This window comes from Eleutherodactylus coqui, chromosome 5 (assembly GCF_035609145.1).
Source record: "Eleutherodactylus coqui strain aEleCoq1 chromosome 5, aEleCoq1.hap1, whole genome shotgun sequence".
Taxonomy (NCBI): Eukaryota; Metazoa; Chordata; class Amphibia; order Anura; family Eleutherodactylidae; genus Eleutherodactylus; species Eleutherodactylus coqui.
In genome coordinates, this window is record NC_089841.1 from 7,507,601 (window position 1) to 7,535,523 (window position 27,923).

The 27,923-nt window shown below is 47.8% G+C and overlaps 2 protein-coding genes across 2 annotated transcripts in view; one reads left to right on the plus strand and one right to left on the minus strand.

Moving 5' to 3' along the window:
- Window positions 1-27,923, minus strand: part of LOC136628679 (uncharacterized) — a 256,103-nt gene that overhangs the window by 9,057 nt on the left and 219,123 nt on the right. The gene's annotated exons all lie outside the window — the stretch shown is intronic.
- LOC136627143 (oocyte zinc finger protein XlCOF22-like) lies at window positions 510-27,472 on the plus strand. The gene is made up of 6 exons (XM_066602081.1): window positions 510-621; window positions 6,090-6,253; window positions 6,331-6,454; window positions 12,703-12,797; window positions 12,933-13,041; window positions 22,368-27,472. The coding sequence occupies exons 1-6, from the start codon at window positions 510-512 to the stop codon at window positions 23,513-23,515; spliced, it is 1,752 nt and encodes a 583-aa protein (XP_066458178.1). The 3' UTR covers window positions 23,516-27,472.

Here is a 27,923-nt window from a genome sequence, read left to right on the forward strand (position 1 = left end):
TGCTGTGGGACCCCCATTTATCAGCCAAGTGTGGGGCGTGCTGTGGGACCCCCATTTATCAGCCAAGTGTGGGACCCCCATTTATCAGCCACGTGTGGGGCGTGCTGTGGGACCCCCATTTATCAGCCACGTGTGGGGCGTCCTGTGAGACCCCCATCTGTCAGCCATGTGTGGGGCGTCCTGTGAGACCCCCATCTGTCAGCCATGTGTGGGGCGTCCTGTGAGACCCCCATCTGTCAGCCATGTGTGGGGCATCCTGTGAGAGCCCCATCTGTCAGCCATGTGTGGGGCATCCCGTGAGACCCCCATCTGTCAGCCATGTGTGGGGCGTCCTCCTCCTCTAATCCATGGGGTGATGGAGAACCTGCATCTCTTAGCTCTCTATAAGTGACTTCTGTATGTCCCCTATGATGTCCCCTGTATGATTACAGCCGCTCCTCTCTTCATAAAGGTTCCCGCAGGACCAGATCCTCCACATCAGCCAGTTTTCTCCTGAATGACCACCAAGGATGGACAAGGAGCGGAATGAGATTACGGAGATCCTACTGAACGCCGCCTTGGAGATCATCTACCTGCTGACCGGAGAGGTGAGCGGCTCTAGATCTCTACCTCTGTATTGTAGTATGTAATAAGTGATGGGAAGGATCTTGTATGCGGGTTTATTTGCGCAGCGTATTATGCAGATGATACAACTCGCTGATCTCAGTGGGTTCTCCCATTGGGCGTATGTCTTTCCCGCGATGTTCGGTTTTGGTGGTTACTATGGACCGCTGTCGGCCATTGAAGTGTATGGGCCAGCGTGGATACAGGGGAGCCCTGCGTATTCACCGGGTATTTGCACCGCAGTATAACGGGCCTTCTGTGTATTGTTGCGCTTGCCTATATACGCAGCATAGTTACGCACACAAGACCCCGCAGGAACGGCCACAATAATTGGGGAGTCTCAGGGCTCCCCCCCCCCCCCCACTGGCGGTAGATTTTCCAGCTTGACATCAATGATTTTCAGTGGTTTCATTCTCATTTGTTTTCACTCCAAGTTGTTATAAAATATATGTGATATCGCTGATTGTTTTCAGTGGGGTCCGCAGCAGCTCCGGCCCCATGGAAATCAATGGGAGAAGATTGTGGGAGAGCCTCAGAATCCCCCATAGTGAGGAGAGAGAGGGGGCGGAGCTACAGGGGATCTCCTACATTGGGATAGGGGGGCAGAGCTAGAGGACTTTCCCAGGGCTTCCCCGAGGCGGCAGAGCTAGAGGACTGATCCCTTTAACCCCACCCCCTCTCTAGCCCCCCCTCCCCCTTCACTCTCGGAGAAGCCCTGATATTACAGACGGCCCCCTGATGTGACCCCTCGTAACTCCATATAATGACACGCAGAGAAAGAAAATTAGTGATCAGTGGAAAGAGAAACTCAAAAAGTCTTGTTGCACCACATTAAAATTGTCCTCGCCCCCAGATCAGTGCTCCCCCTTCACCCCCCAGTGGTGATCGGCGCTCGCCCTCCACCCCCCAGTGGTGATCGGTGCGCCCCCCAAACTGCCACCCTCCCCCCCCCCCCCGCAGGGATCGGTGCTCCCCACCCCCCTTAGCGGTGATTGGCGCTTGCGCCCCCTTCAGCAGTGATCGGTGCGGCCCCCTAGCAGTGTCAGTGTGGCTCCTTTGTCTCTGGACGCACATGGAGCCTGGAGTCGCATTCCTGCCGTACATGTTGTGGATCATGACTGACGGATGCAATGACTTCTGGGAAGCCATCAGTTTGGTGGTCGCCGCTCACTTCTGACTGTCCTGGTGGGATTTCCTGCCCCGACTGCGGCAGAAGCCATATCCGTAGCGTCCAGATATAAAACCCCCGGGATTGTTTCCTCGTGGATGAAGGAGGGGCCGGACGCTTCCTGCAGGTTATAGCGCTAAACACATTGACCGCGGGGGGAGGCGCTCATACGCTCCACGTGGCCAAAAACTGGAAGGCGGCTTCATCAGTAAACAGTAAAGGCGGCGGTTCGCTTGGATCTTTGTCGCTCTGACGGTGGATTTCATGTGATCTTTGCCGGACGCTCCGCTGTTTCCGCGCTTCCTGGCGGCCAGCTTCCTGATTTTCGTTTACACATTGTGCGCCCGCTGGGCGGAGCTTCACCAAGGGGTTGGAAAATGACGTTGCGCAGTAATACCTACTGGTAGATGTGACAATCGGGACACAACGCTCTCCGGTCCTCACTGGCCGCCATGTTGTCTCCTCTCCTCCTGGCGACGACAATAGCAGAAAGAAAACTATTTTCATCTCATTTAAGCTAAACTGTCTGACAACAAGACCGCCCTTCTTGCCCCAGCAACCAATCACAGTGCAGCGTTCATCTTACATCAGCAGGTTGAGAAATTAATGCTGCGCTATGATTGGTTGCTAGGGGCAACAGTGATGTCCTACTGGAGAAAGTTTTGGTAAATGGAACTTTTTTCTGTTTCCATTGACATGTATCTGAGTGCCTTTAGCCGTGAGTTGTGGGGGGGGAGGGGTCACATTGGGGGGGATCACCTGTAATAACCCGGTATATACAGTGCAGTCTCTGAGATCAATCGGTGGGTCTGGACTGACCACTTAGCGTGGCCAACTATCGTCTGGAAGGTGGCTGAAAGTAGCGGTTTTGACCAGTAGTCATCTCATGTGAACACCAACGGGGTGCGGAGGGATCGCTCATTAGTCCCCGGTTGCTTTGCTTCAGCCTCCTGATATGAAGCAACTTCAGCTCTGTGTGAACAGGCAGTCGCTGATACAACTGCCTGTTCACAGGGAATGGAGGCGGGGAGCTGGAAGCCATCTCTGAGACAACTAGCAGTCCTGTGTGAAAGCAAAGGACCGCCATTGGGACCAGCGGGAGGCGTTGCTGCACCCGACAGCCGTTCCATGTAAAGCCACCCGTACTGAGCCATGATCATTCACGGTTCTTGCTGGATCGCCCGATTGGTCCGTGTGAATGCCGGCAGCGACTGAACTGTGAATGATGGCTCATTTGTAGCTCAGTTTCTGCAGGTATAATGATTAACTACGATCGGCCCGTGTAAACAGGTCATCACTCCTCTATGAGCGACTGCCTGTTGACTGTGACTGGAGGTGGGCTGGACCCATCCCTGATGGCTCCGCCCCCATTCACTGATTGATGATAGCTCCTGTGTAAAGGCCATGGGCATTATCTCTGGGTCAGTACCGAGATCTCTCCCATCATCTATTTATACCCAGGACCGTAACAAGGGGGGCGCTCTAATAACTATGTATAGATATATCAGGGGTCAGTACAGAGATCTCTCCCATCATCTATTATACCCAGGACTGTAACAAGGGGGCGCTCTAATAACTATGTATAGATATATCAGGGGTCAGTACAGAGATCTCCCATCATCTAATATACCCAGGACTGTAACAAGGGACGCTCTAATAACTATGTATAGATATATCATGGGACAGTACAGAGATCTCTCCCATCATCTATTATACCCAGGACTGTAACAAGGGACGCTCTAATAACTATGTATAATATATCAGGGGTCAGTACAGAGATCTCTCCCATCATCTATTATACCCAGGACTGTAACAAGGGGGCGCTCTAATAACTATGTATAGATATATCAGGGGTCAGTACAGAGATCTCTCCCATCATCTATTATAACCAGGACTGTAACAAGGGGGTGCTCTAATAACTATGTATAGATATATCAGGGGTCAGTACAGAGATCTCTCCCATCATCTAATATACCCAGGACTGTAACAAGGGGCGCTCTAATAACTATGTATAGATATATCAGGGGTCAGTACAGAGATCTCTCCCATCATCTAATATACCCAGGACTGTAACAAGGGACGCTCTAATAACTATGTATAGATATATCAAGGGTCAGTACAGAGATCTCTCCCATCATCTATTATACCCAGGACTGTAACAAGGGGGCGCTCTAATAACTATGTATAGATATATCAGGGGTCAGTACAGAGATCTCTCCCATCATCTATTATACCCAGGACTGTAACAAGGGACGCTCTAATAACTATGTATAATATATCAGGGGTCAGTACAGAGATCTCTCCCATCATCTATTATACCCAGGACTGTAACAAGGGACGCTCTAATAACTATGTATAGATATATCAGGGGTCAATACAGAGATCTCACCCATCATCTATACCCAGGACTGTAACAGGGGGGCGCTCTAATAACCATGTATAGATATATCAGGGGTCAGTACAGAGATCTCTCCCATCATCTATTATACCCAGGACTGTAACAAGGGGACGCTCTAATAACTATGTATAGATATATCAGGGGTCAGTACAGAGATCTCTCCCATCATCTATTATACCCAGGACTGTAACAAGGGGGCGCTCTAATAACTATGTATAGATATATCAGGGGTCAGTACAGAGATCTCTCCCATCATCTATTATACACTGGACTGTAACAAGGGGGTGCTCTAATAACTATGTACAGATATATCAAGGGTCAGTACAGAGATCTCTCCCATCATCTATTATACCCAGGACTGTAACAAGGGGGCACTCTAATAACTATGTATAGAAATATCAAGGGTCAGTACAGAGATCTCTCCCATCATCTATTATACCCAGGACTGTAACAAGGGGGCGCTCTAATAACTATGTATAGATATATCAGGGGTCAGTACAGAGATCTCTCCCATCATCTATTATACCCTGGACTGTAACAAGGGGGTGCTCTAATAACTATGTATAGATATATCAGGGGTCAGTACAGAGATCTCTCCCATCATCTATTATACCCAGGACTGTAACAAGGGAGGACTCTAATAACTATGTATAGATATATCAGGGGTCAGTACAGAGATCTCTCCTATCATGTATTATACCCAGGACTGTAACAAGAGGGCACTCTAATAACTATGTATAGATATATCAGGGGTCAGTACAGAGATCTCTCCTATCATGTATTATACCCAGGACTGTAACAAGGGGGCGCTCTAATAACTATGTATAGATATATCAGGGGACAGTACAGAGATCTCTCCCATCATCTATTTATACCCAGGACTGTAACAAGGGGGGCGCTCTAATAACTATGTATATATATATATCAGGGGTCAGTACAGAGATCTCTCCCATCATCTATTATACCCAGGACTGTAACAAGGGGGGCGCTCTAATAGCTATGTATATATATATCAGGGGTCAGTACAGAGATATCTCCCATCATCTATTATACCCAGAACTGTAACAAGTGGGCGCTCTAATAACTATGTATAGATATGTCAGGGGTCAGTACAGAGATCTCTCCCATCATCTATTTATACCCAGGACTGTAACAAGGGGGGCGCTCTAATAACTATGTATATATATATCAGGGGTCAGTACAGAGATATCTCCCATCATCTATTATACCCAGAACTGTAACAAGGGGGTGCTCTAATAACTATGTATAAATATATCAAGGGTCAGTACAGAGATATCTCCCATCATCTATTATACCCAGAACTGTAACAAGGGGGCGCTCTAATAACTATGTATAGATATATCAGAGGTCAGTACAGAGATCTCACCCATCATCTTTTTTTATACCCAGAACTGTAACAAGGGGGCGCTCTAATAACTATGTATAAATATATCAAGGGTCTTAACAGAGATCTCTCCCATCATCTATAATACCCAGGACTGTAACAAGGGGGCGCTCTAATAACTATGTATAATATGTCAGAGGTCAGTACAGAGATCTCTCCCATCATCTATAATACCCAGGACTGTAACAAGGGGGCGCTCTAATAACTATGTATAATATGTCAGAGGTCAGTACAGAGATCTCTCCCATCATCTATAATACCCAGGACTGTAACAAGGGGGCGCTCTAATAACTATGTATAATATATCAGTGGACAATACAGAGATCTCTCTCATGATCTGTTAATACCCAGGACTGTAACAAGGGGGCACTCTTTACATTTAGAGGAAGGAAGGTTTCTATTTAACACAGAAGGGGGTTCTTTACTGTAAGAGCAGTGAGACTCTGGAACTCTCTGCCTGAGGACGTGGTGATGGAGCCTGGAGTATAATAATATTATAGGTACCACATTTGTAGTGAAGACATCTGGTGACTCTGTGACTCCCATCATCCATCTCCAGGAGTCAGGAGGATGGAGCCGGACCCCGGGCCCCATCACAGAGCCTCCCCCGCACCTCCTGACCAATAAGGAGAAGATCCTAGAGCTCACCAAGAAGATGACGGAGCTGCTGACCGGAGAGGTGATGCTGCGGGGAATGTGGGGGACATTATACAGTAACAGGAGGGTCTGGGTGATGACTGTATATTGTGTTGTCAGGTTCCTATAAGGTGTCAGGATGTCACCGTCTATTTCTCCATGGAGGAGTGGGAGTATATAGGAGGACACCGGGATCTGTACAAGGAGGCCATGATGGAGGACCACCGGCCGCTGACATCACCAGGTAAGACTGATATGATTTGTAAGTCCTGTTTCCCATCCCTACAGGCACCGGCGGCGGTGTGCAGCCATAATACAGTCATGTACATTGTCAACCACGGGCCTCAGCAGTCTTGTTCCATGCACCGCCACGGCCGGGTTCCCGTGTGTCCAGGCCTCCGTCTTGTTTCCGTCGGCCGCGGGGTTCTCGCACTCTTGTTTTTGCAAATTCAAAGCTTATTATTTTTCAAAACCGAAAATCATGAACCTAAAAGAAGAACAAACCACGGGCAGAGATACGTATAATAGAAGAGAAGACGGCTGGGGGGCTGCAAGCTGTGAAGAACAGTGGAGGAATGGAAGGTGTCCTGAACGAAGACCCCCAACACCATCCAGGGTCTATGAACCGTGGCACCTGGAGAAAGGGGAGGAGGAATAGAAGAAAGGTGAACAACCAAGGGTGGAAGGAAGGGACATGTTGGTACCGTGGAGGAACGGGGGCCCGGTCCAGGTGAAATGAAGCCACAACACTGTTAACAGTAGAGATGGCGGACAGCTCTTATCATAGGTGCACCGATAAAATGAGATAAGGGGCAATGAGCACTACAGGACGGCTGAAGAACCAGATGGAACAATCTAGTCTTTAGCCCAACGGAGTACAGAAAGTATCAGAAACCCTTAAAGCATCCCAGTGTTACCAAGGATTTGCATAGCGAGCGGAAGCTTCTGGGCGATCAGGTACTCCATACTTTGCGTTAATGCTATTTTCGCAAACCAGCCTCCAAGCCCAGGGGATCTCTGGACTTCCATCTATATGGGATTACTGCATGGCATGTAAGAGAGCGCCGATACCTGGATAAGGGCACTGTAAGTATGAAGAGTAAGGCTGCCTCCGGGAGAATGACACCAGTGACCTCATCTATGGTTTTGAGGACAGATCCCTACATTGTTGCAGGGTGGGGCAGTTCCTCTGTATGTGTAACATAGTCCCACCCAGGTCACTGCAACGCCAGCAAACATCCGGGACTGAGGGAAACCACCTGTAAAGGGATGAGGCGACTCGATGCCACCTGTAAAGTAGTGAGGCGACCCGATGCCGCCTGTAAAGGGATGAGGCGACCCGATGCCACCTGTAAAGGGATGAGGCGACCCGATGCCGCCTGTAAAGGGATGAGGCGACTCGATATCGCCTGTAAAGGGATGAGGCGACTCGATATCGCCTGTAAAGGGATGAGGCGACTCGATATCGCCTGTAAAGGGATGAGGCGACCCGATGCCGCCTGTAAAGGGATGAGGCGACTCGATATCGCCTGTAAAGGGATGAGGCGACTCGATATCGCCCGAAAAGGGATGAGGCGACCCGATAACGCCCGTAAAGGGGATGAGGCGGCCCGATAACGCCCGTAAAGGGGATGAGGCGGCCCGATAACGCCCGTAAAGGGGATGAGGCGGCCCGATAACGCCCGTAAAGGGGATGAGGCGGCCCGATATCGCCCGTAAAGGGGATGAGGCGGCCCGATATCGCCCGTAAAGGGGATGAGGCGGCCCGATATCGCCCGTAAAGGGCATGAGGCGGCCCGACATCGCCCGTAAAGGGCATGAGGCGGCCCGACATCGCCCGTAAAGGGCATGAGGCGGCCCGACATCGCCCGTAAAGGGCATGAGGCGGCCCGGCATCGCCCGTAAAGGGCATGAGGCGGCCCGGCATCGCCCGTAAAGGGCATGAGGCGGCCCGGCATCGCCCGTAAAGGGCATGAGGCGGCCCGGCATCGCCCGTAAAGGGCATGAGGCGGCCCGGCATCGCCCGTAAAGGGCATGAGGCGGCCCGGCATCGCCCGTAAAGGGCATGAGGCGGCCCGGCATCGCCCGTAAAGGGCATGAGGCGGCCCGGCATCGCCCGTAAAGGGCATGAGGCGGCCCGACATCGCCCGTAAAGGGCATGAGGCGGCCCGACATCGCCTGCGCAGTATTTTGAAACAGGTCTCTTGAGCCTTAGTGGCAATAACTGCCTTATGGGTAAGGTGAAAGCAGCGAGCCCACTGCGTCTCTGTGGACTGTTTGCTTAACTCCCTCTCCCAAGCCCCGAAATATGAGGGAAAGCTTTAGATACAGTATAAAAGTGCTTGCTTTGGTCAAATTCAAAGATGAGGCGAGTAGAAGGACTGGGGCCAGCACTAACTCTTTAAGTGAAAGCAGGGAAGAAAGTGACAAAACATAAGAGGAGCGTAGAGGATGAGGAGGAATGAGCCGCGCAAGCCAGAAATGGTGCCTGAGGCCAGGAGCCAAGTCCATATTGTCAGTGATGGGGAGGCTTGGTTCCTTGAGGTCTAGAAGGGAGGGCTTCGAACCCGAGGAACGTGTTATTAGCAGTGTGTGATGAACACTGAAGGTGGTCTCGGGCTGTATCATCCCCCATGTCCAGGCCCATGGAGCGAGGTCGGAGTGTGCGAGCCCAGTGTTTGTGCAAGACGAACCCACAGCTTGGAATGAGAATTCTGGACTCTATTCCCTTACTGAACCTGGACAACAAAGGGGGCGTTATTGTGAAAGAATAGGTAATGGTCAGAGGGTATCCTAGTGCCTAAATATGTAATGATGGGGTTGGGGGCAAGCAAATAGAAAGTTGGCTTTAGAGAGGTGACCATCGATTTGGGAAGGGAAATATTAAGATATCCGAGAAGGAAGGGAGACATGTGGGTTAGTGAGGTAGACCGGAGGGTCATCAGCAAAGGCTGAACATTTGTACTACACTCCATTTATGACAATACCTCCTATGTCCTTATCGACACCAGCAGCCTCCCCATCACAAGAACATAGAGGAGAGGGACCGGGCAGCCTTGGCCACTACCATTATGGATGGTGAAAAGGAGTCGTTTACTTTAAGTTGAGCAGGAGGGGATTCATAAAGGACTTGGAGATTGTTGCAATGAAGGAAGGGCCCAATCCGATTTTGTGAAGTGTCCTGATGGGCAGGCCATACTATTCTATCAAAGCAGGGTTCATGTGTGTCATGGGAAACCTGGAAATGGCATGGAATGTATGTTTTTTGTCATGGAGTTTTTTCTGAGTGTTGCTAAGAGTGCAATCGGTGCTTTTTTCACCCAAATCTCTGAGAGATTACTTTTTCTTGTATTTAAGTTAATTGACTGCAGTTCGTTCGCTAAATATGGGGGAACGGCAGAATTAAGGAAGTCGGTTTGTCAAGATATCCCCAGTTTTCTATCTGAGGGTAAAGTCTGTTGAAAAAAACAACTTTTGACAAACGATCTTAATTGAATTTTTTTAATTACATTTAATATAACGTTTAGTTGCCCAAAATGCTTAGTTAGTATAGTTTAATAATAGATTGTCCCTTGGCCGTCCCTCATCCAGAAGCCATCACCAGACCCCATGCCTATTTCAGGAGTGTGGCTCGCTCTTAAAGGGGTTGTCCCGCGCCGAAACGGGTTTTTTTTTTTTCAATAGCCCCCCCGTTTGGCGCGAGACAAACCCGATGCATGTGTTGAAAAAAAAAAACGGATAGTACTTACCCGAATCCCCGCTCTCCGGTGACTTCTTACCTACCTTGCGAAGATGGCCGCCGGGATCTTCACCCTCGGTGGACCGCAGGTCTTCTGTGCGGTCCATTGCCGATTCCAGCCTCCTGATTGGCTGGAATCGGCACACGTGACGGGGCGGAGCTACGAGGAGCAGCTCTCCAGCACGAGCAGCCCCATTCAACACGGAGAAGACCGGACTGCGCAAGCGCGTCTAATCGGGCGATTAGACCCTGAAAATTAGACGGCACCATGGAGACGGGGACGCCAGCAACGGAACAGGTAAGTGAATAACTTCTGTATGGCTCATAATTAATGCACAATGTACATTACAAAGTGCATTAATATGGCCATACAGAAGTGTATAACCCAACTTTGTTTCGCGGGAGAACCCCTTTAATGTTCATTTTATATCTTTCATCTCAGTTGACGGTTTTATCAAAAGCTCATTTTGCAAAAAGAAATCTTATGTTTTATATAATAATAATGATTTTTGAGATTCTTGTGTGTTTTTAGTTCTGTTTGTCCAAAACCGTTTCTTTCTTCCATTACGGTCCAGTCTTGTGTTTAACACTCGAGGCCAAAGGAATACAGAGAATGTTTTGGACAAACAGAACTAAAAACACACAAGAATCTCAATACTCAGTCTTGGGGTGAATGCACACGGGCGGAAATACCCGGCTGAGGAAGGACCGCGATGTGGACCGATGTGGAACCAGGAGGGAAGGGTGTGTCTGTAAGGAGAATTTATGCGTTTATCAAAGAGAAGACCCTCCCAGATCTCATGCAGAAGTCTGGGCCCAGGAGAAATACATATCACACCAGCCTGTGCGGTATCAGATGATTTCTAATTTATTCTAAGGTGTTCGAAGCTTATGTACCATAAATGACATCACAGCAAAAGTATATACCTCCAAGATTAATAAGAATACATAATAGGCTGAAACTAAAATGATTAACATAAGTTACACCTTCTAAGGTGTATCTATTACATACAATAAAACCGTTATGAGTTCAGGAAAAGGAATGCAAGGGAAGGCGTCTTCTAGTCTATACCGTTTCCTGTGTACATTATCTATAAACATGCATACATGGGTGGTCTAGTAGACTGTCTTATCCCTAATCTGTCTTCCTCAGGAAAACATGCAGGCCTATAGAAGGGTTTCGTTTAACCCCTTCACTACTTATACTAGTATCATGCTATATATTCCTAGTCTACAATGCAATATAGAATAATTAACTGATACATTGATCTACAATTTTCTTAACAGTGTCTGCCGATACAGAGTTCAGAGGGTAGAAGGACACGGAATAATTGGTTTGTCAGTCTTGTAGAATGAAGCCGTCTGGTCCGAGGCTCTTCCCCATTGGGAGATCTTTAATCACTTCCAGGAGTTCAGAATCTGTGAACTCCTCCTCCAACCCCGCAGACGTCTTCAATGGTAGACAAGAAAGCTGAGGGAGAGGAGATGGAATGGGGAGCGATGATAAAAACTATGAAAGGGGGCAGAAGTTTCAGTGGTAGCATGTATCCTAGAGCCTGGAGAGGGTTTGATGCACGGGATTGAGGTGATACCAGTTCTAAGGGCTTTGACAAGCTTTCACTTGTTTTATGAGGACCCCCCCCCCCTCCCCCAAAGGACACATTTGAGAGTTTCCCATTGTACAATAGGAGAAGTAGGGTCAAGGCCATGGTCAGAAATAGTGCCCAAGGGTCTGTATCAGATCAGCCACGCAAACGGCATCAAGTCATCGGGATTCGTTGAGTAAGGAAAACGAACTTCAGGTGCAAAACATGGGGCGTCATGAGACCGGAGTATGTTACCGATGTAAGAAGAGGATGCCGAGGGAAGAGCGCTCTGCTGGAGCACGATATAATCCAGGCGACTGGAGGTGCCGCGCGGAGAAGAGTAAAGGCGGTAATCTCTGCACCCGGATGCTCGATACGCCATGCATCACAGGGGTAAAGTTGTGGAAAAAGTGCACCTAACCCATTTGATAGCGCCATAACTCAGAGAAGAGCGACCTGAGGAGTTATCTAAGGTCCGGTCCAGGGTAAGGATAAAGTCCCCACAAAGCATCACAGTCACCCGGATCAAAGGGATGGCCGAGTCAATGAGCCCAAGCAGAAAAGAGACCCTGATTGGGACGTGGGCATCGATCATCGTAAACTCTGGACCCCCTATAGAAAAGGGTAATATAGCGGACCTCGGGGGCAGACGTACACGAATACATTAATGCTACCTGCCTTGTATTGGGCGAGATGTATCTAAGGGGTCTAAAGGATATATCCCTTTCCTTGTTGCCCCTAGCAACAGCTGTGCTAATATGAAAGCTGCTCTGCGATTGGTTGTTAGGGGCACCAAGGACCGTTTTCTTTTACCCCGTGCTGATAATGGAGGCCCCGTGTGTAGGCGTCCCCTACGGTGCACTCATATGTAGCGGAAATAGATGCGGAGCTGTGTGTTTATTCCGCATCGTAAACAGCGCCATTTTGACAGATTCAGGTGCGGATTAGCAGGTGATTTTGTTACCTCACGGACCTAACGGGAGCACATAGACACGCCTACAAATGGCCGCTCACTGCCTGCACATACTGGCCCTCCGAATACTGAGCACTCGCTGCAGCACCATTATTTTCCCGTCGATAGGGTGATGGATAACCCTGGAAGTGATGAGAGAAGTGTGTGATATACACACAGAAGCTCATGTATTCCGTCACTGTGTGTCTCCACAGATGGAGCCGGTAGGAGAAATCCCACGGAGGGACGACCCTGTCTGTATCCACAGGACTGTCCAGAGGAAGACCCCGATGTCCCGGAGAACCAGCAGGTAGATGACCCTGAGACGTGTAGTACATCTATATAGGGGGTCCTGGAGTCACAGGTCTCGGTGGTCTCTGTTGGTGATTGTTAGATTCTCCGCCCTCCGCTGTGTTGTACTGAATTATTACATCTGACAATTCAGGGGGAAGATCTGACCAATATTAAAGCGGCGGGAGAAGAAGAGTGGGTGATGGCCGATCACCCCTGTAAGCGTGAAGTGAAGGAAGAAAGTCCAGTTGATGTTTCCACAGGTATGCAATGATGAACTCTTTGGTTGAGTCCTATTCAAGTGAACGGGACTGAGCTTGCAGTACCAATCTGGGCCACTGTACAGTGTGTGGAGCTGTCTGCTTCCTGCAACAAAGCAGCTACAAGTGGGACAACCCCTTTAAGTCAGGAATGCATGACTGTATTTCAGCTGCATTTTTGCATCTGTAATACTGAAGTCTTCTGACTCAAATGCTGAGCATCTTAGGAATGTACAATGCCTGCAGTTTGTCAGGAGCCCGGTGGTCAGGCCAGCGTATACTGTATACTGTACCGACACAGAAAGGCGGCCGAAATACAGTTGTGTACTTCCATCCTTAAAGGCGTAACTTACTCTCCTCTCCCACCAATTCCTTCATAGGTCCTTCTTTTCTATTTTGCTCCATTTCTGTGATGCCAGCGCTGGTCATGTGACCGCCAGCAGTGCCGTTTTGCCTTTTCCGCCAATGTTGCATACATTCCTGAGCTTTGTTGCCAGCCTGAACGGTGAATGCAATGTCACAGAGCGTACAGCCGCGGCCGTCTGCATTACCTGTCAGGGGTTCCTTGTTTCTTGGATCCAGCGCAGATGGAAATCCCATGTGCAGTTCTGAGCCAGGAGTGAATGCAGAAGCCTTCTAAGTAAACCAGCTCCATAAAAGCAACCAGCTGTTGCGCGGGCACCGAGTCGTGTGGGTACAGCGGGTCTGCAAAGTCTTCAGAGTCTTCAGACCTCTGTTTTTTGTTTTTTTTTACATTTTGTTATATTGTGGCCTTTTGCAAATATCAAAAATTTCAAGTTTTCTTGGCTGTGTCATTGGGCAACATAGCTGAAGACTTTGAGAATCGCTCCAGCCACTAAGCAAAGGATCAGCCTGGATTTTGATGCCATGGCATCTGGCTCTTCCCCTCCAGGGGAGGTAAGTATGAGGGTTCCCACTACACTTATGACCAGCTCCCTTGCAGTCCCAGTGGTAGATGAACTCACGCATGCGGTAACCTTGGAGGTGGCAGGGACGATGTCTTTCTTCTTGCAAGTGGCTTTCCCCGGGCTGCAGCACATTTTTGGAAGTTTCGACCCCTCCATGGGCCCGAAGATCATTCCAATCGCTTCCTGTCACCGTGACTACATAATGAATTTCAGTGGCACGGTGCCCGTGCTTCTCCAATCAACTCCCCTTTTGGCACTTCCGCACTTTTTCGGTTGCTGCCCCTTCTAGTCTGCCCACGCTCTTTCAGTTGCCACCCCCTTTCGGTCTGCCCATACTTCACCTCCCCTCACGGTCTATCTTCGCTGAGTCATGAGGAAGATGCTTTTCCCTTGCATTTGCGCAGAGAATGTGCACGCCAATGATAGGTGCTCAAATTCGGAGACATACTTTTGGGGGTGGGATTTCAGCTACTAGCAATCAGTCCCACCTCCAGTTTCCCACGTCTCTCATTCTGGGCACCATTTCTCTGTGGCTTCTCTGTTCCACAGGTATGGGTGACCACCTTGACCCGGGTAAGACCTGCCCTAGGCAGCTCCTCACAACCCTAGCCCACCTGTAGCTTTCAGCTATCACATCTACACTGTGCACACATTGCAGTTAGGCATTATTTCCTCTGCACATACAACTACAATCTTGGACTTTAGTGGGAAACCCAGTAAACAGAGCACGGTCATTACCACACACTTGCATGCTCCCGTTGTTGCACCAAATTTTCATGCAGTCAGCAGTAGTCCCTTTGCATGAACTTCCTGCTTCTGAGACTATCCAGTGAACCGGTCCCAGGAACGTCCACCACCGTGCCTCACAGGTTCCTGAACCCAAATGGACACGCGCTCTCTCTGTGGTGGTTGTGGACCTTACAAAATCCTCCAGGTCCATTGTGGAGATGCTGGGAAGGGCATCCAGCCAGAGCCTGACTGAAGGGTCAGCTGCTGAGGAATCGTCCCTACTGGAATGCTTGCAGAATCCTTCACCTTCTGACATCCTAGACATTCACGTAAGACATTCCTCACTCGTGTGGTATTTAAGGAGGTCATAGCTAAAGATTAGTCTGCCCCAGATAAGCATTCCTTCAAGTCTAAGCACGTGGACGTTATGTATCCAATCCCTTCGCCCCCTCTTTGCTTCACCCACATTTGCATAGTCTACATTTGATGGCGTGGCTGTTTGAATCTGCAGTCTTGAAACCGTAGGGATTCACATTCTTTGTTGTTTGGCCCATACTTGGGGCCAGGAAACCACCTTTTTCTCACATCTATCATGGGGTGTGGAAGTCCTTCTTCAGATGAGCGAGCAGCATCTTTTTCAACCCATGTATTTTTTCTGTTCCCAGCCATGTAGGAGTCATTACTATACTCCGGTCCCAAACCTGGATAAATGGGGAGGGTTAGGGAACGACCTGGTGACCTACCCTGTAAAAACCTCGCCTTGGAAAGCCTCTGCTCTCCAATGATTCAGTTATGGTATCCGATGGCTGGCCCCCCAGGCCAAAGGATTCTCTAAATGTGACTGGGGAAGAGCGAAGTCTGAATACAAGTAGTCAGGGTTTTCCTCCTGATGCAACTAGGGGAAAGCCCTCAGGAAGCTGCTGATGCGCCTCATGATGGAAGGAAAGAACTGTGCTGTATCAAAGCTTACATACTAGCAACATGGGATGTGCGGGCACGAGGCTAGGGAGATTGGACATTTTGAAACGCGAAAGACTTGAAACTATTGAAGATTTTTGTGCCGACGTCCAGAAAACTAAACAGAGTGCCAAAGAAGGAGATCATTTACATCAATTCCAAAGTTGACAGCCAGCCAGAAGCAACCATCACAGGAAGATTTGGGTTTGGTGAAAGAAATGTAGCCGGTGATCGCCTGGTACAGATCTGCCAAGATAATCGGCTCAGGATAGGAAACGCATAGTTTATGCAACACACACACTGACGGTACACGTGGACATCCCCCCAAATACTGACTGTACACGTGGACATCCCCCCAAACGCTTACTGTACACGTGGGCATCCCCCAAACGTCGACTGTACACGTGGGCATCCCCCAAACGTCGACTGTACACGTGGGCATCCCCCAAACGCCGACTGTACAAGTGGGCATCCCCCAAACGCCGACTGTACACGTGGGCATCTCCCAATGGCCTCCATGAAAATCAGATTGATTACATCCTGTATAATCCTCCTTGGCAAAGTTCAGTCATTGCAGTAAAACCTTTCCTGGCGCTGACAGCAGCACTGATCATGAACTCCTTGCAGCCAAGATCAAGATTAAATTCTGTAGCATTAAGAAAGGTGCTTCATTCAGATAATTCGACATTTCTAAAATCCTTCAATAATACACTCTTGAGGTAGCAAACAGATTCTAACTGCTTGACACATCAGAGACGCATCCAGAGGAGCTACGGCACGATATACAGTCCGCGGTTATGGAAACAGCCAGTGAGCATCTCACCTATAAGAAGCGGGAAATACGACTCTATTGGTTGTCCGAGCAAACCCTCAGAATAGCCGATAACAGAAGAGCAGCAAAGGCGGCCGGCCACAAAGGTGAAGTTCGGCAACTAAATGCCAAATTTCAGCGAGCGGCAAAGAAAGACAAGGAAATGGACTGAAATGAGCGCTGCAAAGCTGGAACTGGAAGCAGAAGTCATGAAAGGCCGTATGTGAGGCCGATTCTCACAGGTCAAGATGGCCCGAAAACCTTTCATGGGACACAACGGCACAATCAAATGCAAAAATGGGAAGGAACTGAATGACCAACAGAGCATCAAGAATAGGTGAAGGGAATACTCAGGGGAACTATATGCCTGCAGCCACATACCTGGACCATTGCATGAGGTGGAGCCGGTGGACTTGGAGCCTCCATTATGGAGTCAGAAGTGGTTATGGCTATTAAACAACTAGCCAACAATAAAGCGCCGCGCATAGATAACATACCGGCAGAGTTATTGCTGCCAGTACCAGTAAAAACTATCACCGCGCTGTGCCAGGCAGTATGGGCATCCACACAATGGCCACAGGACTGGGGAGGATCTGTCTGCATCCCTCTACCCAAGAAAGGTGACTCCCAGAATTATTCCAACTACCAAACAACAGCCCTCATTCCGCATGCAAGCAAGATGCTTCTCAAAGTCATACAGGAGAGGCTGAGATCAGTAGTTGAAGCTGCGCTCCCTGCTGCGCAGGCAGGATCCAGCGAGGACGTGGAACCCGACGCCATATTGTAAACCTGCGATGGACCATGGGAAAACCTCAAGAATACCAAATGAATATCTACATGTGCTTCATCAACTGCATCAAGGCAGGGGCGTAGCAAGGTCAGGTGGTACCCGGGGCGGAAATTTTTTGTCACACCCTCCCCACCTCCCCCAAATTTTGAAATTTATTAAAAGAAGGAAAGACAAGATACTAACAGTTGCAAGTGTCATTTTCTGGCTTATATACATTGTGGGCGTAAACACTTAAAATCCTTTGTCTCCTGACTTAGTTCTCTGAAAATGTTGAAATCGCATCATCAAAATCAATTCCTTTTGCTAGTTTGTTTTGAATTGACAAGATGGCTAAGCCAGAGAGCCAGGCCAGACTCTTCGTGGACCTATGAGAGCCGGGCCGCACTCATCGTGGACCTAAGAGAGCTGGACCGCACTCATCGTGGACCTAAGAGAGCCGGGCCGCACTCATCGTGGACCTAAGAGAGCCGGGCCGCACTCATCGTGGACCTAAGAGAGCCGGGCCGCACTCATCGTGGACCTAAGAGAGCCGGGCCGCACTCATCGTGGACCTAAGAGAGCCGGGCCGCACTCATCGTGGACCTAAGAGAGCCGGGCCGCACTCATCGTGGACCTAAGAGAGCCGGGCCGCACTCATCGTGGACCTAAGAGAGCCGGGCCGCACTCATCGTGGACCTAAGAGAGCCGGGCCGCACTCATCGTGGACCTAAGAGAGCCGGGCCGCACTCATCGTGGACCTAAGAGAGCCGGGCCGCACTCATCGTGGACCTAAGAGAGCCGGGCCGCACTCATCGTGGACCTAAGAGAGCCGGGCCGCACTCATCGTGGACCTAAGAGAGCCGGGCCGCACTCATCGTGGACCTAAGAGAGCCGGGCCGCACTCATCGTGGACCTAAGAGAGACGGGCCGCACTCATCGTGGACCTAAGAGAGCCGGGCCGCACTCATCGTGGACCTAAGAGAGCCGGGCCGCACTCATCGTGGACCTAAAAGAGCCGGGCCGCACTCATCGTGGACCTAAGAGAGCCGGGCCGCACTCATCGTGGACCTAAGAGAGCCGGGCCGCACTCATGGTGGACCTAAGAGAGCCGGGCCGCACTCATCGTGGACCTAAGAGAGCCGGGCCGCACTCATCGTGGACCTAAGAGAGCCGGGCCGCACTCATCGTGGACCTAAGAGAGGACCTACCCAGGTTATACCAGCATGTTCCATATCACTATATGTAGGAGATATACATCCCCTGTATATAGTAATGCTGATATAACCTGGATATGCCCTGTACATAATTATATGTACAGCTGGTATAACGTATACCACCTAAACATACAAGATTACGTGCAGTACATGGTACATACCTCATTGTACCACAATTGCTGCTCTTCTGCTCTCATCCTTGGATCCTGACACTATCACTGCAGGGCTGGCCGGACATCTATCCTGATCTCCAGACATCACACACACAGCTCCGCAACCTCCATCCTGATCCCCAGACATCACACACACAGTTTCACTACATCCATCCTGATCCCCAGCCATCACACACACAGCTCCGCTACATCCATCCTGATCCCCACAGCTCCACTTTATCCATTCATCCTGACCCCCACAGCTCCACTCCATCCATCCTGACTCCCACAGCTTCAACACATACACAGAACACAGCAAAATCCTGCATCCACTGATTTCCCCCATGGTCATGTGATCCCTGACTCCTCCCACACAGGGTATCACATGATGTGACATCACCACAGCTCCTGGAAGCTGCAGCTCTGTGTGTCCCCTCATGTTAGGACTGCCGGAGGAGGATTAACCGGCGCTAGGAGGCAGTGCAGTCTCTGTGAGGGACTTCTAGCAGACTGGGGTGTACGGAGAAGCTCCTCTGCGGCCAGTCAGTCACACGTGGCCCCTAGGTATAGAGCACACACAGGGAGGCCGGCAGGCTCTGGTTCTCCTGTAGCAGCTCTAATAGTAGCTCCTCCAATTGCTGCTGCTGCCCAGTTGTGAGCCAGGACTAGAGCTGACTGGCTGAGCTGTCACCCCCCTCACTCACAGCACCCGAGGCCGTCCGCACCCACCTTGCTACGCCACTGCATCACGGCCTTTGACTGCATTGACCATGACAAGCTATAGCAGCCCCTACAAGAGCTGGGCACATCTAGTTAAGCTGATAAAATCATCTTTTTATACAAATTAAGAAGCCACTGTGAGAACACAGTGTGGGGACACAAATTGGTTTGGGATGGGCAAAGGTGTCCAACAGGGCTGCACCCTCTCGCCCTTCTTGTTTAACTTTGTATACAAACGTGATCATGTGGAAAATGAACTTACACGATTTAAAAACCCGGGTTAGAATAGGTGGAAGAAACATCAACAATCTCCATTATGCAGATGACAACTCTTATCTGCAGAAACAGAAGCCGGTCTGAAGCCACTGATATAAAAGATTAAAACTGAAAGTGAAAAAAATGGGCCTCTACCTGAATGTAAAGAAAACTAAAATTATGGCAACTGCAAAGAATGGCCAAATTAAAATTAAAATTGACAATGAGGTCATAGAATGTGTGCGAGACTTCATCTTCCTCGGTTCGAAAATTGACCAGGATGCAAAATCCATGCCAGAGATAAAATGTAGGATAGCAAAGGCCGAAGCGCGACGCTAAACATGGACAAAATCTGCAAAAGTAAGATATCAGTATAGCAACTAAATGCAGGATAGTGCAAACCACCGTTTTCCCGATAGCCATGTATGGATGTGAAAGCTGGACTGTGAGGGAAGCTGATAGACGGGCGATTCATGTATTTGATCTGCTGGTGAAAGCTACTGTGTATATCCTGGACGGCGAGAGGAACAAACAGAGAAGTCCTGAATCATATAAGACCTGATATTTCACTGGAGGACAAGACGGCCAGACTCAGACTCACGTATTTTGGGCATGTAATGCAAGCAGAGTCGCTGGAAATTTCTATAATGCTTGTACAGATCAGTGGCAAAAGAAGACTCGGCGCCAAAGAACATGATAGCTGATACTGTCAGAACAGATACTGGGAAGGAGATCACAGAATGGAAAGAAGCAGTGCAAAACCGAAAACATGGAGGGAGCTCGCTTTTAGGGTCGCCGAGGGTCGTGAATGACTAACAACATTTGATGGCGTGGCAAGCATTCACATTCTCTGTTGTCTGGCCCATACTTGGAGCTAGGAAACCACCTTCTTCTCACATCTACCATAGGTTGTGAAAGTCCTTCAGTGAGCGAGAAGCATCATTTTCAAGCCATGTATTTTTCTATTCCTTACTTTCCTCCAATCAGACATTGATATGGGCTTGAGCATCAGCTCCTTTATAGGGTCAAGTATCTGCCCTATAAGTCATTTTTCCAACATCCCCTGGCTTCCAAAATCATGTGCGTCCTTTCCTTCAGGGAGTGGTACATACTGCCCCTCCTTACCATCTCCCAACATCAGATTGGGGCCTCAGTTTGGTCTTGGATGCATTACAGTTGTTTACCTATGAGCCAATGCGTGACATTTCCCTTCATCTATTATCTTTGAAGGTCGCCTTCCTGGTAGCTATCACTTGGATCTTCCATGTTTTCTTACAGATCCCCCTTTCTTGTGCTTCATTCGGACAAGGCTGACCTCTTCCCTGTTCCATCCTTTCTTCCCAAAGTGGTCTCGTCCTTCCACATCAACGAGGATATCATGCGGCCCTCCTTCTGGCTGGAGCCTTTACCCCCTTACGGAACGTCGTCTGCACAAACTTGATGTCGTTCATACACTGCAAATCTTTCCTGTACAGAATCCTTCCACTGTTCAGAGTCTCTCTTTCTCATCCCTGACAACCATTGTTGGGGTCTGGCATGCCAAGGGCAGGACAATGCCACTTTGGGTGACTGCTCACTCCACACGCATGGTTGGTGCATCCTGGGTGGTTTCCCCTAACTCTTCCGCTCTCCAGGTTTGCAAGGCTGTGACCTGGTCTTCTTTGCATATGTTCAAAGTTGTACAGTGTACATACCTTTGCATCTTCTGATGCTGTTCTTGGTCACAGGATTCTGCAAAACACATCATTAGTATATTTGGCCCACCCCTAGGGACAGTTTTTGAACAACCCAAAGTCTTCAGCCATGTCCTCAAATGACATAGCTGAAAAACTCCTTTTCTCGGTTGTTCATTGGGGAATACAGCACTCACTCACTGTTCAGGGAGACCAGCTGTTTCTCTATTCTCAGCTCCCCCCTTCATTTCTTTGTATAGTTGTATGTGGTTTTTCAGTTATATAGTCAGTTAGCCTCTTAGGCTGTTGCTCTCTTACTGCTTGTGTACAAACTGATTTAGCTGCTTTGCTATAGGGGGTTATAGCTGGTAGGAGTCAACTCTTCCTTTGCTTAGTGTTGCCTCTTAGTGCCAGGAGCTATACCCAAGGTCTTCACTCCCCCCCCCCCCCCCCACCACCACCACCACACACACACACACACACACACACACACACACACACCAGCACCACCACCAATGAACATGCGATTAAAAAAAAGGATTTTACGGTAAGTAAGAAAAAAATCCATTTTTTCCCCCCTCTTATTCTGCACTTAATAGCCCACAAAGACCCCCACTACCCCAAACTGAAGAGAAAATGTTAGAAATCATTTTGTAAATTCTTTAAAAATTAAAAAACATTTTGAATTGACATAATGATATGAAAAAAACTTTAATGTGCACAAGACCACAACATTAAAAAATGTAAAAAAGAAAGGAAAGAAAAGGGTCTGGAAACTTTTTGGACCCACTGTAAATCGCAATTTTTTTTACGTTTTTTATTGATATGTAATGAAGATGATTCTTTTATGGAGCTGTATTTGTGCCTGCTGGGCCCTATATATCTGTTCACCAAGGAGTCTTCAGCTGGATACTACAGAGTTAATCAAGTCGGTTAGCAGCTATTTTGTTTTTTCTGTGTTATGTGAATTCAGAAGGAATGACTTCTATTACTAAATCCACTTCTAGTTCTGACTCAAACTACAACTCAACTTGCGTCCATTATAATAGGAATGTTATACATTTTTAACTTTGTCGTTTGGGTGGAAAAATTTTTGAAAACCCATTTTTAATCCTAACAGAAAATCACCCGGAGGGAAACTTTACATTATTGATAAATTATAAAGCAGAAGATGAAGATATCCCACCGCTCTCCTCAGGAGAAAACCTCATGACTCTTGATGTACCTCCAGGACTTCACAGTACTGATCTGTCCTGTAATCCCCCTAAGCAGGAGGAACCTTCTCATGACCGATCACAGATTGTTACCCCAAGTACAGGTCTGGAAGGGGGCGAAAGGTTTACATGTGGTAAACAATTCACAAAAAGCTCAGGTCTTAAAAATAGAAGAATCTGTACGGGAGAGAAGCAATACTCCTGTTCCGAATGTGGCAAGTGTTTTATTAAAAAAGCAAGTCTTGTTATACATGAGAGAAGTCACACAGGGGAGAAGCCATATTCATGTTCACTGTGTGGGAAGTGTTTTACAAATAAATCATGTCTTGATAGACATGAGAAAATTCACACGGGAGAGAAGCCATTTTCATGCTTAGATTGTGGAAAATGTTTTGCAGATAAATCAAGCCTTGTTACACATGGAAGAATTCACACAGGGGAGAAGCCATATTCATGTTCTGAATGTGGGAAGTGTTTTACAATGAAATTGAGTCTGGTTATACATGAAAGAATTCACAGAGGAGAAAAGCCATACCCATGTTCAGTGTGTGGGAAGAGCTTTACAAATAAATCAGGTCTTTCTGCACATGGGCGAATTCATACAGGAGAGAAGCCGTATTCATGTCCTGAATGCGGGAAATGCTTTATAAATAAATCAAATCTTGTTATACATGTAAGAATTCACACAGGAGAAAAGCCGTATTCATGTTCCAGATGTAGCAAGTGTTTTACATATAAATCATATCTTGATAAACATGACAGAATTCACACAGGAGAGAAGCCATTTTCATGTTCAGAGTGTGGGAAGTGCTTTAGAAATAAATCAAATCTTGTTACACATGAAAGAAGCCACACAGGAGAGAAACCACATTCATGTTCGGAATGTGGGAAGGGTTTTATTACTAAAGCCAGACTTAGGGGTCATCAGAGAATTCACACAGGAGAGAAGCCATTTTCATGCTTACTATGTGGAAAATGCTTTACAGAGAAATCTACTCTTCTTAGACATAAGAGAATTCATACAGGGAAGAAGCTATTTTTGTGTTCTGAATGAGGGAAATGTTTATTACCAAAGCCAGACCTGGGTATCATCAGAGGAATCACACAGGGGAACAATTTTATTATTCAAGGAATCAAATTTTTAAAATTCGTCAAAGAATTCAGATAGAAGAAATTAATAGTTTTGTTTGGCATGCGGACAATGTTATAAGAGCAGAAAAACATTTTAGTGTATCCAGTTATTCACAGACATTACAGCCAATAGGAATGGTTCGGTTTGGGATGGAATTAGCTAGAATCTGCTAAATGCCAAAATTATACTGACCTGAAGTGATCTGTGATCAGGATCCATGGTGGAAAAATATTGTGGATATAAGGGAGAAAAGAAGAGCTTACTTATGAAAACAATGGCATTGAATTGTCACCAGAAACCTTGCTTCTTATTATATTCATCACGTTACCCACACTGCAGGAAAATCCAGCATGACAGTGGGGAAAAGAATGGATTCCCCATGTAGACCATTTTTTTGCCCTTTCACTCATGGCAGCAGCCTTAGAGAGGACCTCCCACTGCTGGATAGGAAACCAGAGCCGCACCTTTCCACAACTCAGTTCAGCGCATGGGATCCTGCTAGAGGGCTCCTGGAGTCATCCTTAGATTAAAGGATCTACCTGTTTTTGGGCAGTGGTTCCCCTTTTACTTACTGTGGATTTCTGGGATCTCTCCAAAAGGTCTACGCTTCTCTTGACAGCTGCCTTCAATCAGGTGGGAGGTCCCCCTTCTTGGCCATGGCCCTACCTCCCACTGAACAGGTTGCTCCGTGCCAGCTGCAGCACCCCTGTGGGAAAGAGATCTTTCTGTATCCAGTATGTTGCGAAAGGTGAAATGTTGGTGTGGTGTCTGTGGGTACGGTGAGCGTGTAGCACACTACTGTTCTGCCGGTGGTGCTTCTGGTCCCGTAATGCATCAATGTGTGACACGGACATTCCCAGGAAGCAGTGGCCGACATTCCACATGGGAGGACGGGCTTCACAGTTTTCATTAACAGGGAGCCTCCACCAGCTAGTCTACAAACTATTTAGGCTCGAATTACGTATCGGTTCATCTCTCCCTCACACTTTATCATGGCCGCATGTCAGAAGGATCAGGACCCATACATTAGGACTTGACATTCTAATCTGGTACCTAGCACTTAGTGGGGTGATGGTTTTCCGTCAGGTAGGGCGTATCATTTTCTAACCTATTATTACTGTTGTAGAGTTCTATAAAGGTTTCCAAGAAGGCCATCTCTAAAGTCAGCAACAGAGAATGTGCAATCTGTAAAAAAAAGTTTTATACTCTTCGCACCCTAAATTCTTATGTCCCACATGCATTGATAATATAGTTACCGAGTAATCACCTCTTTAGCAGATGCCATTAAACAAATGATTAAGGAACACGTGAAGAACTCTCTTAAAAGCCTTAGAAAAATGTATGAGGATCCAAGCTCCTCTTCTAGATGCACAGGATTATCAGGCTCCTCTAATGAGCATTAGGATCCTCGAGAAGAACTTTTTTCTTTGGATGATACTTCCACAGATGATGATATGGGGGAAAATTACTTATCCAGCAGAAGATCCCAACCAATTAAAGGGGCTATACCAGAATTAACTCTGATAACCTATATGTACGGTAGGATAAATTATAAAAGTTTGATAGGTGGAGACCATGCGATTTGGAGAATGGTGGTCACATGTTCCCTTCTTCTTGCCATTGCGGGGTTGCTTCTCCCACCCGCAGTAATGTCAGATTCAATGGTGCAGTAAACACCCATCCATTTATTCATTCAAAGCTGACAAAAATAGCTTAGGGCTTGTACTTGGCTATCTCCGGCAGTCCTATTGAAAATTAATGGAGCAACACGACGCATGCGCAACCGCTGTTTCATTCAATCTCCTCATCAGTGCAGGAAGTGCAGAGAGCCTGCAGTGAGGAGAAGACAGGGACATGGGACTCCATTCTCGGGAGCGATGAGGATCTCAGGGGTAAGTCTTCCACAAGCCACAGTTTTATCACCTATCATAGGGATAGTTGACAAAAGTCTATTCTGGTACCCCTTTAAGGCTCTCTGTCATTTCCCCATTACTAAAGAAACCATCTCTTGACTTGACCTGTGCTGCCAACTACTGACCGCTCTCTAATCTCCCCTTTGCTTCTAAACATTTTGAACTTCTGGTCTATTCTCACTAGTAAGCCATCTCTCAGATAACTCTATTCTTGACCTCTCATGGTCTGGTTTTCTTACTATACATTCTACAGCCAACTTCCCCTATAAAAGTGGCATACGATGTCTTGACGGCAAAAACTAATGGTCACTACTCTCTATGGATTCTTTTGGATCTCTGCAGCATTTGATGCATTAGATCACCAACTCCTCGGTGTGCTTCTCTCTTTTGGCCCTTTCCTGGTTTTCCTCCTACCTCTGTGACTGCTTGTTCAGAGTATCATTTGCCAGCTTTACTTCAACACCTACTAATCCACCTAAACCGATCTCTTCATCCCCGTCTGTGATGCTACCATATCTCCTAGGCAGCACGCCTGCTGTCTTGGAGCCATTTTTGACTCCTATCTTTTCTTCCCGCCCAATATTCAATCACTTGCATGCTCATGCCATCTGCACCTCAAAAACATCTCCAGAATCCACCCTTTTCGGTTGTTGCCCTGATGCACTCTTGGCTTGACTACTGCTACTCACTATTAATCAGTCTTTCCCTCACTGAAGTCTCCCCTCTCTAATCATTATTGGATGCAGCAGCCGGGTTTATCTTTTTCTCCAGCTGATACACTGATGCCTCCATCTTTTGCCAGTCTCTGCACTGATGCCTCCACCTTGTGCCAGTCTCTGCACTCCATTGGTTGCCTATCTAATATAGAATACAAATTAAACTCCGCACTCTAATCCATAAGGCTCTCCATTGTGCTGTCCCACCCTATATCTATTCCCTCATCTTTGTGAACCACCCTAGTCGTACTTTCAGCTCTGCTAATGACCTTAGACTAAAGGCCCATTTAGACCCAACGTTTCTCGCTCAAAAATCGCTCAAAGCGGTCTTTTGAGTGAGAATCGTTGTGTCTAACTGCACGGACATTGTGTAGTTTTTGGCAGCGAATCTCTGATCATTCTCTTGCAGCATGCTTTCAGCATCAGGAGTTCACAGCGGGATACCGCTGATACTATTGTTTCAGCTGTATCCCGCTCCATGAACACAGCCAGGGTATGAAGAACACAGCGGTCCAGCTGTGTTCTTCATACTCCGCATGGAGCGCACAGCTGTATACCAGCTGAGCGCTCTGTAAACAGCCGGGGTATGAAGAACACAGTGGTCCAGCTGTGTTCTGCATACCCCGCTCAGAGTGCTCAGCTGGTTAACAGCTGAATGCAGAAGACAAGCGGCCCCACTTGTCTTCTGCATACCCTGCTCGGAGCGCAAAGTGATTGCTCAAAACCTGAGCGATCACCTTGTATAAATGCACACAACGATTATCGCTCAAAAGACATCTTTTGAGTGATAATCGTTATGTTCAAACCAGGCATAGGTTCTCATGTCTCCTGAGATTTTTCTCGCGCTGCTTCAGTCCTCAGGAATGCACTACCCCAGTCAATGAGGTTTATTCTCAACACTCACAGTTTTACACGTGCCCTGAAAACACACGTTTTTAGGGCGACCTACTATGTTCCCTAATCTATGGCTTCTCCATTAACTCCGCTTCTATACTTCCTCCTTGGGTATCCCCCATACACCCTAAGGCACTTCATAATTGTATATACGTAGATACGGGCTGGTGACTGGTTCATACAGCCTCCTGTATACAACCCTAGTTTAAAGGTGCCCCTATTTCCGTGTTGTCTGTAAGCTCTTGCAGCAGGACCCTCCCCCCTATTGTTTGAACTGTCTGTTGGCTTAATCCTGTATATAATGTTGTGTTAAGGCTGGTCCCTCGGACTTGTAAAGCGCTGCTAATATGTTAGTACTAAAGAAATAAAATAAAGATGATTACAATACTAAATCTTTTCAGGATACATTTTTTACCTTCTTTCTATCCATGAACATTCGGAGTTGTCTGTACCTTCCTTATGCCCAGTACGTCACTTCATGCCCTCATCTAAAAGGAGTTCCCAAGAATATACATAACCTTACGTTCCATACCTGGCGCAGGCTCAGAAGCTAAGCCCGCATCCTCTACGGCGGGGGACAGCCAACCTCCCAACAGTGGGGAGCGGGGAGAACACCGATCCCTGCTGTTAACCCCTTACATACTGCTATCAATGTTGATTGTGGATTGTAAAATGTTCACAAAGGGAGGATGCGCTCTCTGTGATGTAATCGACCCTGTGCCATGTAAACATGGAAGGCTGATGGGCTGCTAGGGTAACTGGATGCCGAACAGTGATGTCTGGGTCTGCCATGGCCTGTGATCGCTG

Coding starts and splice junctions, on each gene's coding strand:
- LOC136627143 (XM_066602081.1), top strand. CDS start 510: ATGGACAAGGAGCGGAATGAGATTACGGAGATCCTACTGAACGCCGCC. Junction 622..6,089: donor ATCTCTACCTCTGTATTGTA/GTATGTAATAAG, acceptor CCACATTTGTAG/TGAAGACATCTGGTGACTCT. Junction 13,042..22,367: donor TCCAGTTGATGTTTCCACAG/GTATGCAATGAT, acceptor TAATCCTAACAG/AAAATCACCCGGAGGGAAAC.